The sequence below is a fragment of the Parasteatoda tepidariorum genome, chromosome X2 (genome assembly GCF_043381705.1).
Source record: "Parasteatoda tepidariorum isolate YZ-2023 chromosome X2, CAS_Ptep_4.0, whole genome shotgun sequence".
NCBI classification, from domain to species: domain Eukaryota; kingdom Metazoa; phylum Arthropoda; class Arachnida; order Araneae; family Theridiidae; genus Parasteatoda; species Parasteatoda tepidariorum.
Window position 1 is genome coordinate 56912471 of NC_092215.1, and position 19205 is coordinate 56931675.

General features: G+C 27.3%; 1 protein-coding gene across 3 annotated transcripts in view; it reads right to left on the bottom strand.

Annotated features, from left to right (window-relative positions):
- Positions 1 to 19205, bottom strand: part of LOC107453372 (ecdysone-induced protein 74EF) — a 386074-nt gene that overhangs the window by 5461 nt on the left and 361408 nt on the right. For all 3 annotated transcript variants that reach the window (XM_071188231.1, XM_016070187.3, XM_016070186.3), the window contains 2 exons: positions 7812 to 8396; positions 5083 to 5139 (listed from right to left, as the gene is read on the bottom strand). In XM_071188231.1, coding sequence (XP_071044332.1) covers positions 5083 to 5139; positions 7812 to 8396 — 642 coding nt within the window. The remainder of the gene's footprint in view (positions 1 to 5082; positions 5140 to 7811; positions 8397 to 19205) is intronic.

The following is a 19205-nucleotide window of genomic DNA, read 5'->3' on the forward strand; positions in this document are numbered from 1 at the left end:
ATATTGAAGCATACTGCCACGTCTGTTGCGTAAGCCTCAAGCGTAAAGCAATTTTTACAGCTTTCAAATTCCAGAAATATACTATCACCAATTCTAAAGGTCTGGTATACTGAACTATTCCTCAACCTACTATCAGGGAATCGAAGATCATCTCAAAATCCACAACATTTTATGAGTAAGGTCCACTCAATACTTAATTGCCTTTTTCTAAAATAACTGGAAACATCGTGCAGCGTATTTACATATCTTGAATATGAATAAATAATGGAAAGTTAATTTTTCCTACAGCATAAGCTTTTAACTCCCTTTTTTAGTAAAAATAGGAAAATGAGATAATGGATTACTGAGAAGCTAGTAATCCATTATAATTTCATTATAGTCAAATGATATCAGATAATGCCCTTAAAAAAATGATTAATAAAAACTTATTTTCTCTGAAAAAATTTCGATGAAAGTATGGAAAACTGAAAGGAATCAAAGGGTAAATGCAAGGGAATAAAATTTTTTTGAAGTGAATTTAATGTTTTTGTAATACAGAATCATAAAATTTTAAGTTTATACTGTATTAGCAGTAAACAATTTTGAAATTTTAAACATATGAAATTGTAAAAATATAGCTAGGAAAGTTTTCAGCTGTACCTTTTTTTCTGTGTAAACACATAAATAAACCTTCTTGAAACTTGCAGGCAACTAAAGTGATATTTCCACATCTCAAATTGCTAAAAAGTCAACTCTTTGTTGACTGGCAATTTTACACAAACTATGTCATGTCACATGCTATTATTTAATAATTGAATATAGAAGTGAAGTAAAACATTGTAATAAAATTCCAAAAAATTTTAGTTACACTGAAGGGAATGAAATTAAAACTTAGGAATATACTATAGTGTTCTGGATTTTATAAATTGAAATAGATAATGCAAGCGCAAAGACGAGTTAACTTGTCACCAGTAACAATATGTTAACAGGGATACATTTTAGCCGACTCATTAGTTCATTAATTAGGTTTCAAATTCATGCATGATTATTTTTTGAAGACTCTTTGCAAGAAAAAATAAAAAAAAGTCATATTTTGAATATATTAAGTTTAAAGTAAAGTAATTGTTTTTAATACCTGTACGATTTTGTTGTAAAAAGTTGATTGCGTTGAAAACCAGTTTTCACTGTCAGCAGTGATGAAATACCTATTCTATGCAAGTAATAAAAAACCTAGATCACAGGCCTTTTTTATTTTTTAAAAAAAAACTTGCTTTCTTCAGAGAAGTTATAAAAATATATAACATATTATTCGCTAAAATATGCTATTTTAGATACGAACTCTTTGAAAAAGAACATTAATAGTTAAATTAGTTGTTAATGCTGTTTTGATTCAGGCAATCAAATGTTAGGAATTCATTGTGGGTAGCTTAAAGCCTTTGTTAAGGAATAAAAAATAGCCACAGTTTGGGAGCCTTAAACTCTTAGTATACCTTTAGTTATACACAACATATACTACTTTAAAATAGTGGCAAATTTAATTTTACCTAAACACAGAAAAATTCATTCATTTAAACAAATTAGACTTTGTTAAAAAAGAATATTGAAATCAATGAATAATTCTAAATTTTCACTCATCTTTAAGAGTCTAAATAATGCATTATAGAATAAATTTTCAATCATTAAAAAGTTATTTCAGAAAAATTTCATTTATTAGAAATTGGCTCTTTGTCATATAAAAATTTTTTGACACTTTAATTATCAGCATATCCGAAAAAAATTTAACCAAACATTTATGAATAACTCAAAACAGTTAAAAAAAAGTAGCTAACTCTTTCATAGAAAGTGTTAATTCATATGACAAATGAGTTTTAGATACAACAACTTGAACCATTTATTTATTATATTTTTTATTTATTTATTTTTTAAAGTTGTTATTTTTAGGTAAAATATAAATGCATATCTTCGCACAAGAAAAAGCAAAATTTATTTTTGTGAATTTACTTATTTATTTACTTTTTAAAAATATGATTAGAAGTTCAATTATTTAAACTGAAAAAAAAAATGAAAAAAAGATAAATTTAACCACCCAAAAGTTAAACCAACTCAGTAAAAATTATTTTAATGACGAAATTTATAAAATATTAAAAACTGTGAATAATATTTCATACCTTCATCTTGTATAGTTAAAAAAATATCCCAAACATCAACATCAAAATCACTTTAAATGAAAAATGTGTATAAAAAATATATTCTTAATATTGCCATCAATAACAAAATTGCATAGGTCCCAATTGCTTGAATGCCACTCTTGCAAAATTTAAATGGTTGCAATTTTTGTTGTAGATACAAATTCATTTAATATTTGTATTAAGCAGAAACAAGAAGATACAGGCAATTTTATTACATGTTTTTTTTTAAAGAAGAAAAAAAAACAAAAGGCTAAGAAAATGCAATTTTTTTTTCCCGTCATATACATGTTCCAAAGTATGATTGTTAAAATAAGCTATTTAGTTAAAAATGAAAACCAATCAAGAAATTTTGCTTATTCAAAAAAAAAAAAAAAAAAAAAAAAAAAAAAAAAAAAACAGGTTTTTGTTATAAATTGCACTTCTCTGCTTTGCCTTGACATAATTCAATAAATATTTAGATTAAAAGATTTACTTTTAAAAGTATTAAAAAGTTTGAAAAATATCAATAAATTAGGTTTTGGTACATTTCAAGTAAACATATTTTTTTAAAGGATTTCGCAATTTTTTTTAACAAATCATGCCAGAGCCGTATGAAATTCAATTGTTCATTATAAAACAATATTTTTATGCTTTATTTCTATGGTGCTTTACATTATATTCTATATGCTTTATTTCTATTCTTTATTTTTATGATGGTTTTTAATGCTTTATTATTTTTATAATTAACACTTTTACTGTCAGGTTAGAGCATAATTTAAAATATTTTAATTATGGAAATAATTTAGTTATCATTAACTGAATTTTGCCACCTGAAATAATAGCATGCTTCATATAGTTAAAAAAATGAGAAAAGAAAATGACATTTTAAATTTTTGTCACCCTAAGTCACTTGAAATTTTCTTAATAAAACAAGTTAATAATGTGTCTTCAACTTAAACCAACTCTTAAGTTTACCAGCATTGACAGCACTGTCCCATTCCGTCACGTCTGGAAAACAATATCCGAGTAATGATTTAGTTAATAAAACTCTGGGCCCTATTAATAAATACTAAGAACTGAAAAGTTATGTCTGATGATTGCAAATTCTTACAGGCTTCCTATTTTAAAAAATAAAGATTGACCATGTGATTGATTAAGTAGCCAAATACAAACAAATTTCTCTGACATTAAATAATGACTTAAGATTTTGCACAATAACAGCTTTCAAACTTGATATATAAAAAGTTGATTGGATATCTAATATCTCCTCATAGTCATATATATTTTAAAGTGTAGAAATAAACTGTAATGAGTGGAATTTAAGGCAGTTAGCTCAATATTACATTATTGACAACCACATAGCTTTAGTACTCTCAACAGGATATTACTTCTCACTTTGAACTATAAATTTGCTTGAAGTATGCTGTGCATGTGGTTTCGTAGCTTGTATTGGGACCCCTTTTTTAGAATAGTTTTATATAGGAGAGAATCAAATTCAAAGAGTAATTATGATGTATCATTTCAAAGTGAAAACAGAAAGTCATCCAATTAGTTGCAGTCAAGGGAACAAAGTAAATTAAAATGTTGCTGGCAGCGCCCTGAAATAATACATGAAATCTTTGCATAATTTTAGTAATGAGTTAATAAAAATTAAGTTTTTTGAAGACAAAAATATTTCTGAGTGGTAGTTGGAAATAATTTAAAAATAATAAAATAACCATTATGTCATCATATTAAAATAAAATACATGCAAAAAAAGATTCTCAAAATTTAATAAGAAAAGATGCATTAATTTTTAAATGAAGAGAAATATTACAATAGCAAATATACATAAATTTCTTCTGATATCAAAAAAATTTCTTCTTTTATGCATTTAATTTGATTAAGGGAATCCAGTCGCAATGAAATTGTTTTTTAAAAAAAAATATCAGACTATATAATATTTGGTAAACACAAGATATATATAGTTTTAAACAGTAATTTCCTGGTGAATTATTAAAAACAGTAATTTAACCGAGACACTCCTACCAATATAGATTGAGTCAGCACAATCTTTTTTTTTTTATGTAATATAAAATTAATTAGAATACATACAAAACTTATTTTACCATAGAAGTCAAAATTTATAGAAGTCATATATTCAAAATTCAAATTACAATAAAATAAAATTAAAAAAAGAAAAAGTCCGACCAATAATTATCAAATTATGAAAGAAATTATTTTCTCAGTACCACATAAATATTTTTACAAAAAATCAAAATATCTATAAAAAAATCACTCAGTAAAATTAATCAAAATTTAAGTATAAACACATAATTAAATTACCATATCATAAAGCATTGTAAACAGAATAGTGTAACTAACTTACCTTTTGATAGATAAAATATAGATTGAATATAAAGTGCCAGACTCCAAAAGAATAAAATTAGAAAATACTCACTTTAGAAGCACAAATAATATGCTAATATGTATTCCAAATTATATTTTCTAAACCATTCTTAATATCCTAAACATTAATAAAAAATAAAACACACACAAAATTTGCCGTTCAAGAGAAAAATACCACATTTTTACCCTTGAGAAAACAGAGTTAAATACAAAGCATCTTTGTGAAACATGTTAAAATAAAAAATAGCTTCAATGCATACTCATAAATATTACAAAATATTGCTAATACCTATATAATGATATTTGAAGTAAAAAAGCCAAATAAAAGAAAAACACAGACATTTGAATACAAAAATCCTATCTAAAGGCAATACACAAAAACCTATTAAAATAAAATACAAAAAACCTACTTTAATACCATATAAAAAACCTATTAAAATACAATACAAAAAACATATATGAAAATAATACAAAAAAAAACTTAACTAATAACAATACTAAAAACGAATTGAAATACAATACAAAAAAAAAGAAAATTTGTTTTTACCTTCTCTACTTTTTCTTTTTACAGCAGGTGACCCATCTGGATTCTTCGATTTTCGACCTTTAGTACAAACATATACAATTTTTAGTGCACAAATCATTACTCAAAAATATACACATTGGAAGCTGCAAATTAATATTTAAGCAAGGAAACAAAAACTTGAATGAAATCTATTTAATCACAAGTGGTGAAGGTGCTATGAAAAACATCAAAACCAGTTTGATTGCCTGATATAACTCTGAGGTTTTTCTAATAAATATATTTTAACTCCTCTCTGTTTCCTCTAGCAAGCAAGAAGGTTTTTATGTTTTCAGTTCTTCCAGCCTCAGTAGTAATTCAGATTTCAGTGAGGTTTGTTTTACCCCACTTAAACATAAATATGCAACCCATATGCTTATACAGTAGGGAACCGATTATCCGGAACGATCGGGACCATCGCTATTCCGGATAACTGATTTTTCCGGTTTTCTGAATCGCTACAAAAAGCCGTTTTTTTTATTGTCAAATTCAACTAAAAAAATATATTTGGAAATAATCTTGAAAAGAAGAAAAAACAATGAAGTAATACACTAATGATTGTTTCCAAAATGATGGTAAGGTTAACATCTTTCAAAAAAGAAAGAAAAATCTTGAAATCTTATGAGGAGAAAAACATTTGTTTTTTCAAAAATGGAGGGAAAATTTATCGAATTTTGTTCCGGTTATTTGGTTTTCCGGTTTTCTGATTTCCGGATAACGGCTTCTGTACTGTACCTTTTACTGCATTTTTTAGGAAACCTCTAAAGAGGGCCATGTTTACAAAACGCTTCATATTCAAGGTGTTCATAAGGACAGCATGGTAAAAACTGGTTTAAATGCCTCATATAACTTGGAGGTTTTTTCTAATATATATATTTTCACTCCACTATGCTTCCTCGAGAAAGCAAAGATGGTTTTTATGTTTTAAGCTCTTCAAGCCTTAGCAGTGATTCATTAGTTTTCAGTGAAGCTTGTTTTACCAGCTTAACATAAATAAGCAACCCATAACACATATACCTTTTACTGCATTTTTGACAAAAGTTCTAAAATGGGTCATGATTACAGAATGCTCCATATTCAGGGTGCTCATAAGGTCCATCTTTGTAATGTATTTTTAGAATCCTCAAAAAAAAATAATAATAAAAAAATTGTATACACATTGGAAAGTTGCTAATTAATATTTAACGGACAAAAAAAAAAAAAAAAAAAAAAAAAAAAAAAAAAAAAAAAAAAAAAAAAAAAAAAAAANATGTTAGTAGAGAATGGCAAATATAATAAACATCAAAACATTGTACCTAATAAGAGGTAGAAACATGAAGATATTTTTAATAACCATATCTCAACTCCTCTCTAATTACTCTGGCAATCAAATCTCAAAAGAGTTTGTACTTTTACTTGGTTAAATATTAATTTGCGACCTACAATGTGTATACTATTTTGTTTTCATACTCGACGAGAATTTAAAAATGCTTATTGACCTTCACCACAGCTTTTATGGAACACCCTGTAAATTTTTGGAATTCTTATCAAACTTGAAATCAATTCAAATATCTCATTTCAACTCCTCAAAATTTCATTTAGAAATAAACAAATTTAAGAGTTTTTAAGCCTGCCTCTCTAAATATTAATGAGTCAGGTTTTAAAAGCCTCGTTTAAAAATTAATTTCTGACCCCACATGTGAATATTTTTCGTCTTAACAAATATTCCTTCGAGGGAGTGATAAGGGGATAACTTGCATAAAAGACCTGATGAGTAAGTTTGCTTGATTTATAAGTTTGAAAAATAATTATAGCACTTTTTACTCTAGTTACGCATGTTTTTCAAGTCTCTTTGTTGCAAAGCGATGGGCCACATATTTGTCCATTTAAGGGCAAGATTTGGTCCCTAGACCCCAGATTGTGGTCCATTACTTTAATGAAATCATTATTTCAACTTTTAAAAAAAATAGCTTGATTTAAATTGGAAACACTTTACTAACTGCAATAAAAAAATAAGAGATAACAGGGGTTCAGAATATGTTGGATCAAGTGAACGAGGTTCGTGGGAAGTTCAGGCAGTCCTGAGGCAAAAAAAAATTTTCTACTTAAAAAAAATGCTATACAATTTTTTGCTGTAAAACATTTTGTAGCTTTCTCTTTGAATACTTAAAGACTACTTGATTTCCTGACTGTTGTTAAATCTTGCTGCTCAACTAAAAATGTAGTATTTGAGAACATAAGGAAGATGAAAAAGTAAGTCGTCATTTAAATATTAAAATATACATTTTTAAAGTTTATTTTAATTTATTTTAAAGTCCAAATATCATAAAAACTTACTGGCTAAAAAGAAAATTTTCTGTCATGTTAAATGTAACACAAATAACTTTATATGTCAATTTGCTTATTTATTAGCTTGCATTCCTTAAGTTTATGAGTGGGGCATTAATTTCAGATTTTCAAATTGTTACTATTTCAATAAATTTTGATTTCAATTATTTTTAACATACATGCTAGTTTATTCAAGAATTGCTTAAAACCAAATTATTTTTTTTTCCTTGTTAAATAATTTTAAGAATAATTCTTCACTTTCTAAAATTTTGAAAAGCTGTATTAACTTTAAAAAAAGGATACATCTTGGGAGAAATTTTAAGAAAAAAAGTATTCTGGGGAAATATTAGGCTTAGAGAATTTTTTATCCCCCTGGGGAAAGAAAATCAAAGAAAGTCAGAGCTTACTTTTCTTTTTCATCCTAGCTTGGTAAGATAAGTCTTCCACATAGGAAGCTGGATCTAAATCTAGGCCACAAGGACTACTATGAGTTATTACAGAGGTTGGAATGGCTGGCTGATGAGGTGAAATAGATGAGGAAGGAGAATTGTTATTTCTGGTTAGTGCCAAGGGTGTTGTACTGGATACTTGTGGACCAGATAGCAACTGAGATATTGATGCTGCTGCAGAGTGCAATGAGTGGCCCATGTGAGAATGATGACCAGAAAGGTGAACTTGTAGCTGAGAGATAGAGTTGGTATGCAGAGAGTGACCAAGGTGATGACTAACATGATGAGATGATGTTGGTGACAAATTACTGTATGTTGTGTGAGGCTTTTGAGAAGTGTCCATGTAATGCTGTGCAGATTGCTGCTGCTGCTGTTGTTGTTGTAAATGTTGTTGTTGTTGTTGCTGCTGCTGCTGTGAGTGATGATGGTGATGTTGTTGTGGTGGTTGTTGTTGATGGTGCGAATGAGGAATACTTGTCCGATGGTGCCTATAATGAGCCTGAGATTGACCAGGGTACACTGGGACTGTGAGTGCATTGGGATCTAAAACAAAGAAAGCCATTTGAATCATGTAACTTAAAAGAAATATTTTAACATTTTCTGAACATGCATTCTCTGAATAAACATAAATTTTTTTGACAAATTTAGATTCCTGATCCTCCAAAAATAGGAGGTAGACGCAAGCCGGGGAATATGATCCCAATATTTTGGTCAGGAGAGACAGAAAGGTTGGAAGTTTTGATCCATTGGTGTCAATTTTACTATTTGCGAATTTTGCCATAACTCAAGAACTTTTTAAGAGAATAAAAAAAATTGCACGCACATAAAAAGCTTGTTTATCCAAAGATAAATCCATACAAAAAATGATTGCTTATAATCATTTATTATCTTTTTATCACTTTTCTAATATTTTATTTAATATAAGTTGAGAAAAATTAAATTTTAAGGTATACAACATTTTAAGGAATATAAATTTTTAAGGCAAAATACAAGATTTGAACCACAGCGGCCGAACAGTTTTGAGAAATCACATTTTTAAAAAAATCACATTTTTAAAAATCGCCTTCTCAGGAACTATTCAAGGAACTCAGGAACTATTCGAATATTTTGCCATACAAAATTAGTCTTTAAAATGACATAAAAATTTGTGTATATTACAATTCAAAATTTATCAAACTATTAAATAAAAAAAAAATTATTATAAAATTTATTTTCTGTGAATTGATTGTTTTGATTGACATAAAAAATGCTTCGAGAAATTATTTTCATATTTATTGTTTTATGTGTTACAGTTTCTATGATTTATTGATTGGTAGAATTTATATTTTTGTTTTACTATGGTGTTTAGGTTTAAGATAAAAATGCCATTAAAATATTTTTCTCTTCTTAATGCAACTATTCTTCTTAATTATTGAAATTAAATTTTAATATATGAATGCAATTTTAGTGTGGCAGAAATTATAAATTAAAGGAAGAAATGTTCAAACTAATACAAATAATTTGGAAAATGAATAAAATAAATGTTTTTAGAATTTGAATTGAAGAGCAACCAAACAATAATGCTTTAGTCCAACGTTCGTAAATAGTTCATAGCTCAGTTCTAGCTCAGTAGTTTCCATTAACAAACAAAGTTTCTAATTGCTGAGAGTGAATCCCAACATAAAGAAAAAGTGACCAAACACAAATTGAAAAGTAATAGTAAGCAAATACACTTTAAAAACACGTTTAAAATAGAAATGAAAATATTAGAATTTCCTAACACCCGATTGTGACAAATTAAATAACCATTTAAGATCTCTGCACAAAAATTACTTAAAAAATATCCGAAATTTTTGAGAAAAGAAAAAAAAAATTTACGTCCAAAAAGAAAGAAAGATATAAATGCAAACAAACAAAAGGTAATTTGCAACATAACCAAACTTGCACTTCAGATTAAAAATAAGGAAAATAGCTAGGTCAGTCATGATTTAAAAACTGACTTACCTTAATATCATATTAAATTTGAAAGCTTTCTTTTGAATTTCAATTAATGATTGTGTTAAACAGGTTGTAATGCAAAATCTAAGAAGACTGCTCACCTTTTCTGATTAAAAAAGCAATTTGTCTTTACACATTTTTCCTGAAATCCTGGTTAATGATTGCAATAAAAAACCAAGTACGAAAATAAAAGTATAAATAAATAAATATATAGAAAGTAGAAAGAAAAATAAGAGAGAAAAAGAAAAGAAAAAATATTACAGAAGGCAAATTTTGGACATAAAAAGTTTTTTTTTTTTTAAATTCCGGATATTTTGCTATTAAAGTGATAAATATGAAAGGTTAATAATAAATGAAGTGAAATAAAGACAATACTGAAATCTTGGACTTCAGAATAGCAATCACTGTGTCATTTTTTAAATTTTTTTTTTTTGTTTTCAAACAAGGTAAGAAATACTCAAGTTTAATTTCAGATTGAAATTTTTCCTGTTAAACTGTTGTTTGTATTTTATGTTTTACTTACAACATTTTTAAAAGATACTTATAAATTTTTATCATCTTGATTGAAGAGTTAACTTAAATTGCGTTATTATGAAGAATACTTCTTTTAGTGAAAAAACTGTGTTGTGATCTTTAAGCAAAAGACTTGGAACTGAAAAAACTGTTGAAAATGAAAATTTTAAATTTGCTGATAATGCTACTACAGATTTTTAATCATGTTAAAATTTTTACTATGAGTACAAATGTAAATTTTTTATAAGTTATATTACTTTATATCTTGTTAAAATTGCAAACTTGATTCTTTTTATTTTAATTGTACTTCTACCATAGGGAAGATTTTGCAAATAGATAATTTTTAAAATTTTTGGATTGTAATTAAACACTTTTAGCGAGGGGGGATGTAACATAAAAAGCTTCTATTAATCTTTTTATGTTATCCTAATTAATTATCCGAATCGAAATACTTTCTCACACTTTCAAAAGCCACATCCTGTCCTTAAATCAATTTTTGGCACAAGTATGCATTTAATTAAAAGCAGGACATTTTCCCCCTTAATTTTCGTTAGAATCACTCGACCTATTTCATAAACTAATAGTAATTTCTAAGATTTCCCTCTTTTCCCTAAATAGAGACATTCACGGATTTTACTTTGCAAGATTTTCCCTAACATATAACCGATGAGCGCAACTTTTCGTGTCACTTTCATGACTGCCCTGCCTAATAATTAATAAATAAATTTTGCACCNGTCTATAATTTTTCTTTGTTTTATTCTTCATTTTGAACTTATATATATATATATAGAGAGAGAGGGAGAGAGAGAGAGGGAGAGAGAGAGAGAGAGGACCCCAACTAAGCATTCTCCACAAAATGCGATAAAATCGTAAATTCGGCGAAAGAAGTGTTTCGCCGAAAGTATTAACGAATGATTTATTTTCTACCGAAAATATATTCCCTTCAATACTGTAAAAAAGGTGAAAAGGAATTTTTTTAAAAACAAATCCTGTATTTTTTAACCGATTACAATAACTTCCTTTCGATACGACGCATAACCAATTAGAATTATATTAATTCCAGATAATGTATGCCACAAGAGAGATTTAGAAAGTATCAAACAAAACTACCTTAAAATACAAATTACCACGTTCGTTGCAGGATCACACGATATCACGTGACAAAATTTTTTATACAGTTTGTGACATTAAAACAGATTAAGTGGTAGCAAGATGCATATTATCATTCAACTATTTTTGCAGAAAATATGTTTTCTTCTCGTGACTATAACATATACAATAACGTGACAATAACATTATCCATTATGTTTCTACCCTAGACTAAGAAGTCATCAAAAATTAACCGCAACTTATTCCTATTTCTTTTCCTCAAAGACGATAAAATAACATTTTTCATTCTCCCTCCCATTCTTTGCTCTCCTCCCCAACTATAAAATGACTCTTGATTTGAATATTTATTTCACAAAATAATTCAATTTATAGTGAATTTCTTTTTTGATTAGATGTTTTTTTATATAAAAAATCAATTATAAAAAATTGTTAAAAATTTGCCTTTGGCTAAGAATTTTGAAATTTCTAATAATTTGAAGTGCTACTTGGAGAGAATCAATTAATATGCTTAACTTTACTACCATATTAAAAAACAAAACTAATGTAATAATATTAAAAAAATCTAACAAAAATAGAATAAAAAATAGTCTAACACGTCATGACATTTAAGTTATCATAAACAAAGCAAAACAAAAGTTGAAAGAAAAAAAATGTCGGTGTTTTCTTATCTCTTTTCGGCGCAGAAAAAAGTTTCTTACAGAATTTTCGAAAGAGACTTTCTGTTTCAAGGATTCAGAACAGTAGGTCAGTTCTCGTATCAAAAAATAGCTCACATAATTAGGCAGAAGCTAGAAATTGTTTTGAAAGCTTTGGTTTACGTGCAATAAGAATTTCTGAAATTTACACCTTCCTACGAATTTATCTTAGGATCTAACTTAAATTTAAGAGATGGGTAACTTTTCTCTAAAAAAAGGAGGCATTCTTTACCTTTAATCAATTGAGACCAAAACGAAGTTCATAAGACTGTTAGTTTTGAAGTTATTAACTATTTAGTATTCAAATTTTGACTTATTTTCTTCTGACAAACCTGTCTATGCAAGTGATGTCCTATATATATATATATATANTTTTCATTATCAGAATGATTTATCTGATTTTTTTTTAAGAATTTAATTTGTATAATCCTATTAAAATTTTTACGTTTTGACGTTTGTTGACTAGAATATAAAGCTTGTTCACGATTTTTAAATCAATCTACATTTTTTGACTGCTTCATAAGTTAATTGCATCCATTTATTGTTCCATTTTTTTTTGTCCTATTTACATCCGTATCCTTTACTAGTGTCTTAAAGTTTAATTGCTTATTTTTTTAATATAAAATAATCAATTTTATCATTGTTATTTCCATTGTCAAAGTCTCACAAATATATATATATATATATATATAGCTTTTTAATTACATCAGGCACTTATGTTTTATATTTTAATATTTATATAAAAAGAATCGGTCTGAGATTTAAGCTCGAATGATATTTTCGACTGTATTTTCGACAATCACGGGAGAAAAATTTCTATTTCATCTCATCTTCGCACTCACGCGTATTCCACAAATTTCTGAATTCCCCGCTTTGTAACAATATATATTTAAAAAAATTAATCTAAAAAATCATGCAGATATTCATAGCAATGACCAACTCTACCAAGCAACGAAAACCAAGTGGATTTACGATGAAATCTATGGAAAATCGAATTAACGTGTTTTAAAACCAAAAGGTGCAATTCGGAATTCAATAATATTAATAATAATAATTCAAGTAATAAATCCGCTCTAAAAATAACGGAATTTTCAAAAATTATTTAGAAATCCATGGATAATTGTCGAAAAATCATTGAAAAAACAGGTAATTTACGGACTAAATCGGACGCTTGCTTAAAAAAATTACTATTTAAATGCGCGATTCGAAAATCACATGCTCAATAATATTCGCCTAAATGTATCGGGATTTCAAAAAACTATATAGAAATCTGTAACAGTAAAAAACCATATTGATTGATTTACGGTGAAATTGGTACAAAAGAATACGGTCGAAAATTAATAGGTGATTACACACATGCGCGATTGGAAATTCATTAGCCGTAATAGTTTCATTTTAAAAATATCGAGAATTTTTCAATTATTTAGAAATCCTTGGGTATAATTGTTGAATAAGTGGTGAATATTCACGACAAAATCGGTGCAAATCAACAGCGTGAGTTAAAAAAATATTATTAGAATACGCGATTCAGTTGCCATAACATCTTTATTAAAATGTCGGGATTTCAAAACAACATGCAAAAATCTATAAATATTGTTGAAAAACCACATAGATCTATGAAGAATTAAGCGCAAAATTGAGATCGTCTTTAATCCACGTAATTTTTGTACGATTCTCGCGATTTCAGAATTTACCTTCATAATTTTTCGGGTCCCGCTAACTGAAAAGTTTTAACTAAGTTTAGTTCACTTTAAAAATCTGCGTTTAAAAAAATATCCCATTACTTTTAATTCCTACGATATCTGATTTAATTCCTACTCCCAATAATAGGAATAAAATCGAGGAAGCTAAGCAAAAAAGAACGGAGGTTATGCCCGCAACTGGTCAACAGTTTGAAAGCATAAAAATTCTGAAATTTACGAAAATAACAAAGAAAATTTGCAAACAATGGTAAGGATTGAGATGGACATTGTTAAAATTGTATTTAAAAACAAAAAACGTCTTTTTTCGACTAATTCATCAAAAAAGGGCGCGAAGTTTTACTTTCCTCATAAATGCACAGCTTGTTACGTTATAGAACCGGGTATTTCTTCAGATATTATTTAAGGCAAACAAATATTCAAAAAGAAACAGTTAAGAGTCTCGCTGTGAATTAGACACTTTTTTTTTTAATTGATTAGGATTAATTTAAACTTCATAGAAAAGAACTTTTCAAATTTTTTTATACTTCTATATCTTCTTATATACTGTTATCGCATGTAATGTATCATTTAACGATAGCTGGAAAGAGTATTATTTGTATAAGAATCGACGATACATGTAATAGTCGTAATCTAGAATTAGTTAAAAAGTATTATTTGAATAACAATGCAAGATAAATAATAATCGAAATCTAGAATCAGTTAAAATGAATACATCAGAATCTATAAGTAGTTCAAAAGTATTTTTGTATAAGATTGTATGATGTACATAATAATAGTTGGAATAATAATCAGAATAAGTTAAAAAGTATAAAGTGTTCACAGATTCTAATCGAATTACTCTTTAAACTCATATAAGTGAACAGATTTTAATTTCCCGAACTCGGCTAAGGAATTTTGATACCCGAACATCAATAATTTTCGCTTGATATCGGTCAGAGGCATATTGATTTATGCTCTTATAAGTTTCAAGTAAGTTATGCACGAAGCAAAAGGTATAAGCTAATTCCCTCTAACTGAACCATTGTTTCTCACAACAGTGATAGATTCAGATAATATGTAATTCTTTTATTTTTGATTTCATATTTTATGAACAACAGAGAATAAAAATTGCATTTTGGTGCCTTCAATTAGTAAAGTAGCCCAAAATATAGTTTTATTGTTTAAAATGTTTTCATATATTATACCTCTTATTAGTACTATCACTAACGAAGGATTAAAATAGGATTAAATCACATTAAAAATTGCTTTTGTGTGCATTGTTTCAAGCAAAACAATTTTCTCAGGTGTTCTTAAAAAGCAAAAAACTTAAGTCAACGTTAAAAAATAGTTGCAATAATTATATGACTTACAAAATTATTATAACTACGGTAAAGCATTAACAAAAGTTTACTTTTTTGAAAGAAAATCTTTTATTAAATAATTTATTTCAATGAACTGAACTAATATGTATGCAATTGCAGGTTTAACCTACACATGGTATTTGCTTAAACTGCTAAAAATATGAATTTTGGCACTTAAATTGTCTGAAAAAAATTAAAATTGCCAGAAAAAAATTACGTGTACTTTTTTAAAATTACATAAACAACTATGTTAGATACTACTACATTCATGATAATTAATAGGCAATGCTTTAAAAAAAATCTTGCACGAGTCCATACATAATTCAAATATGAGTCATAAAACAAAACAACATAGTATAACTAATGTCCACCTCTATAAAATTTTCGTATCACAATATTAAATTAAAATTGTGCAAAAATTAACTCTCCCCCCCCTTTTTTTTTTAAATAGAATTTCTGCGTTATGAGTATGACCAGCACGAAGCGCAACGTAAATTCTGGGAAACAGCAGTGATGGCGGTTGTAGAAACTTTTTTTTTTATATAGAGAGAGATAAGTTAATTTTTATACATTTAATTAAAATAAAAGTTCTTTAAAATTAGTTTCGTAGGTTTAATTTAATTTGATATAAAATATATATCATATAATATTATCAAAATACCAACAACTCATTTAATGAATTTAAATTATTCATTTCATCACGGTTTTACATGGCATCAAAAGGCTGAAGATAACTTCAAATTTATTTACTCTATTTTCCTTAAAATGAAGGATTATTTTTCATAAAAGGGCTAGTTTTAAAGTTTTTGGTTCATATATTATTTTCAAAAAATTCTTAAGTCAAAAACTTTTCCATCCCCTAGTTATCCTCCTGAAGAAAGAAATAAGTTTAGTAAACCAGTTATCCGATAGATGGAGCTACGAGAACGCTGATGCAGTAACGGTAACCTTGAAAGGGATATTGACACCACTAAACAGCGTACAGGTGACTTCTGATTCGCTGTTATATGGGGAACAAATGACTGACATCAAGATTGGTTAAGTTGGCGGAAGTGAAATCGTTTTTATCATTCTGTGAAGTAAAGAATTATCTGGACTGTAAAAAATTATATTAAGAATTCGCCTAATGTGGCTGGTTTCTGTGTTTTCAAAATTTAAAATTGAAAGTATTTTGTTTTCAAAATTTTGAAAACGAGAGTAGTTAATTTAGATTTTTATTTCAGTACAAAAATTTAGTAATCGAATTCTACTTTAATCGATTAAAATAATGAAAAATTTAGAATGTTCTTTATTCCATGCATAATAATATCGTTCCTATCGTAAAAAGGTTTTTATCATTTTGTAAAGAATTATCTGGACGTATTACATTAAGATTTCGTCTGTTTTTTAATGTGTTTTCAAAATTACAATTGGGAATATTTTGTATTTTAGCACTAAAATTGATCATAGAATTCTACTCTACTCCAGGGAAATAATGAAAAATTCAGGATGTTCTTTATTCTACATTGATATCGTCGTAAAATCGTTTTTATCATTCTGTTAAGAATTATCTGGATTGTAAAAACTAAATTAAAAGTTAGTTTAATTTTGCAGGTTAACGTGATTTCAAAATTGCAATTACAAATATTTTATATTTTAGTACAAAAGTTAAATAATTGATTTCTACGTTTCTCCAGGAAAATAATGAAAAATTCGCGATGTTCTTTATTCTTATATTGACCAATATGGGTCAAGTGTTCTTTTAAAAAAAACGGGGGGGGAGTCGAAAAAAGAGTGGTGGTAGCACTAATGTTTCGTCTTTAGGTTTTATTTTACAAATACTAAATAGTTCTGCCTACCATAATACTTAGTAACAATATAAATTTTTATATTTGGGTATGAAGTCGAAACGCAGTGCTCTTTTAAAATTAGCAGCTTTTGTCTTTAACAGCAAGAAATATTAATAAGTTAAAATATCGTTCGTATTGTAGATTCGTTTTTATCATTCTGTAAAGAATTTTCTGTACTACAAAAATTTCATTAAGAATTAATTAACTAGTTTTTTGGGTCAAAATTAAGATTGAGAATATTTTGTATATTTTCATAGTACTAAAATTAATAACTGAATCTTACAATTTAAATAAAAAGTTAGAAACCAAAAACAAGCAAATAAGGAAATTCTGAAGATATGTAAACAGCACTTCATCAGGGGGACACACTGCGCCCTGATGAAGTGCTGTTTTTGCTAACATACATATCTTTAGAATTTCGTTTTTGTTTTCTAACTTTTTATTTAAATTGTATGCATAAGACAATGTTGGTTTTAGCGCTTTTCCATTCTGATTTACTATTTTTTAAAGTTTTTTTCTTAATTTTTTTTCTTAAAATTTGCTTAACTTCTTCTAAAAGACTTATTAAGTTTTAAAACAAGTTTATATGAAAGAAACTTATATTTCTACTCTCTCAATGTAGTATTGTGCAATTCATGCAAACAAAACATTAAAAAATTTTCACTAATTGATTGATATACATTAAAGCTTAAGACATTATAGCTTAATTTATGAAAAATATTGAAACTCATAATATTCTAGCTGTTCCCAAGAGATGTTCCGAGGAACCCTAGGGTTTCGTGAAAGAGACGTGTTAGAATTCTTTCCAACTAGAAATTATTTTTGAAACCTGTAATTATAATTATAGCCAATCAATAACCTATTATATGTTTATTTTTTGGTTATTTTAGTGAAATTATTCAAGAAATATGCTATCGAAAAAAAGCAAAAATTAAAAAAAAAAATTAATAATCACGATATAATGAATAAATTACTAAAATGATATGTATTTATAAAAATTGCATTAGCATTTCAAATCGAATTTTTAATTAAAAATAAAACATATAAATTCAAAAATAAAAGATATTTCTCTGATAACAATGCTCCACATTTTTAGCTATTTTTGTTTTTATTTCAACGAAAATTGCAGCTTATTTTAATCATTTTCACTTAAAGCAAAAACTTAAAACAGATTTCGAACTTTGCCACTCCGGAGAAATGAATTCAACTGTCTGTCATATAAAATATAATTTTAAGACAATTATTGATGAAATTATAAAAAAAAATTCCTTCTTCAATTTAAGTAATTTTAAAATTAGTCGTATTTGGTGTATATGTTGCTAATTTTTAAATAAACGCATCGTTTTAAACTCGGGGTTCCGCCAAAAGAAGATCGATCATTTAGGGTTCCACAATCGATAACACTTCGGAACTGCAGATCTATTCTATAGATGTCTATTTCTATTTGATACATAAAACATAGGCTACTCTAGATGCAGCTGTAATATTTTAACGTTAGATTCGTATCAGTATTTCATTTCAATGATAATCATTTATACTTCATAATTATGGAGCGCATGTAAATAAAAATGAGATGAGACTGTTCCGTTTTATTACTGTTCCGTATAACAAACCCAAGGGCAGGTCCTATGTAGGATCATTGGGCACTTTTGCAACTGTACAACTAGTATACCTGTTGGGGCTGCTAAACAATATTTATACGAGGAAAATACAAAAAACATTACCAAATACTGAAAATTCACTTTTGACGGGAAAAAAACCAATCAAAGCCTGTTTGATTGACAGATTAAAAATTATGTCTGTCAACGGTAGAAGGAAAAAAAGGTCCCGGTAAAAAAGGTCCCTGGAAAAAAAGGTACAGAAAAAAGGGTCCCTGGAAAAGAAGGTCCAGGTAAAAAAGGTACTTCCATAGGGAAAATCTGTAGATCCCTTCTCGCTTTCTGGGCAGCATGAATGCTTCTCGCTGTTTCAATGAATATTCTTTTTATCTGTAATAATTCAGATTAGATCATTGAGGTAAGGAGAAGGGTAAGGGGGGGGGGACTTATGGGCTGGTTGTATAACGCTTTTTTTTTAAAAAATTTTATTTCATTTATTTATTCTTCTTTGATTATTTTTCAAAGCGGGAAGATACTATTTAAATTTTTCAATAATGTTTTACTTTTTTTTTGTAATTTTTTTAAG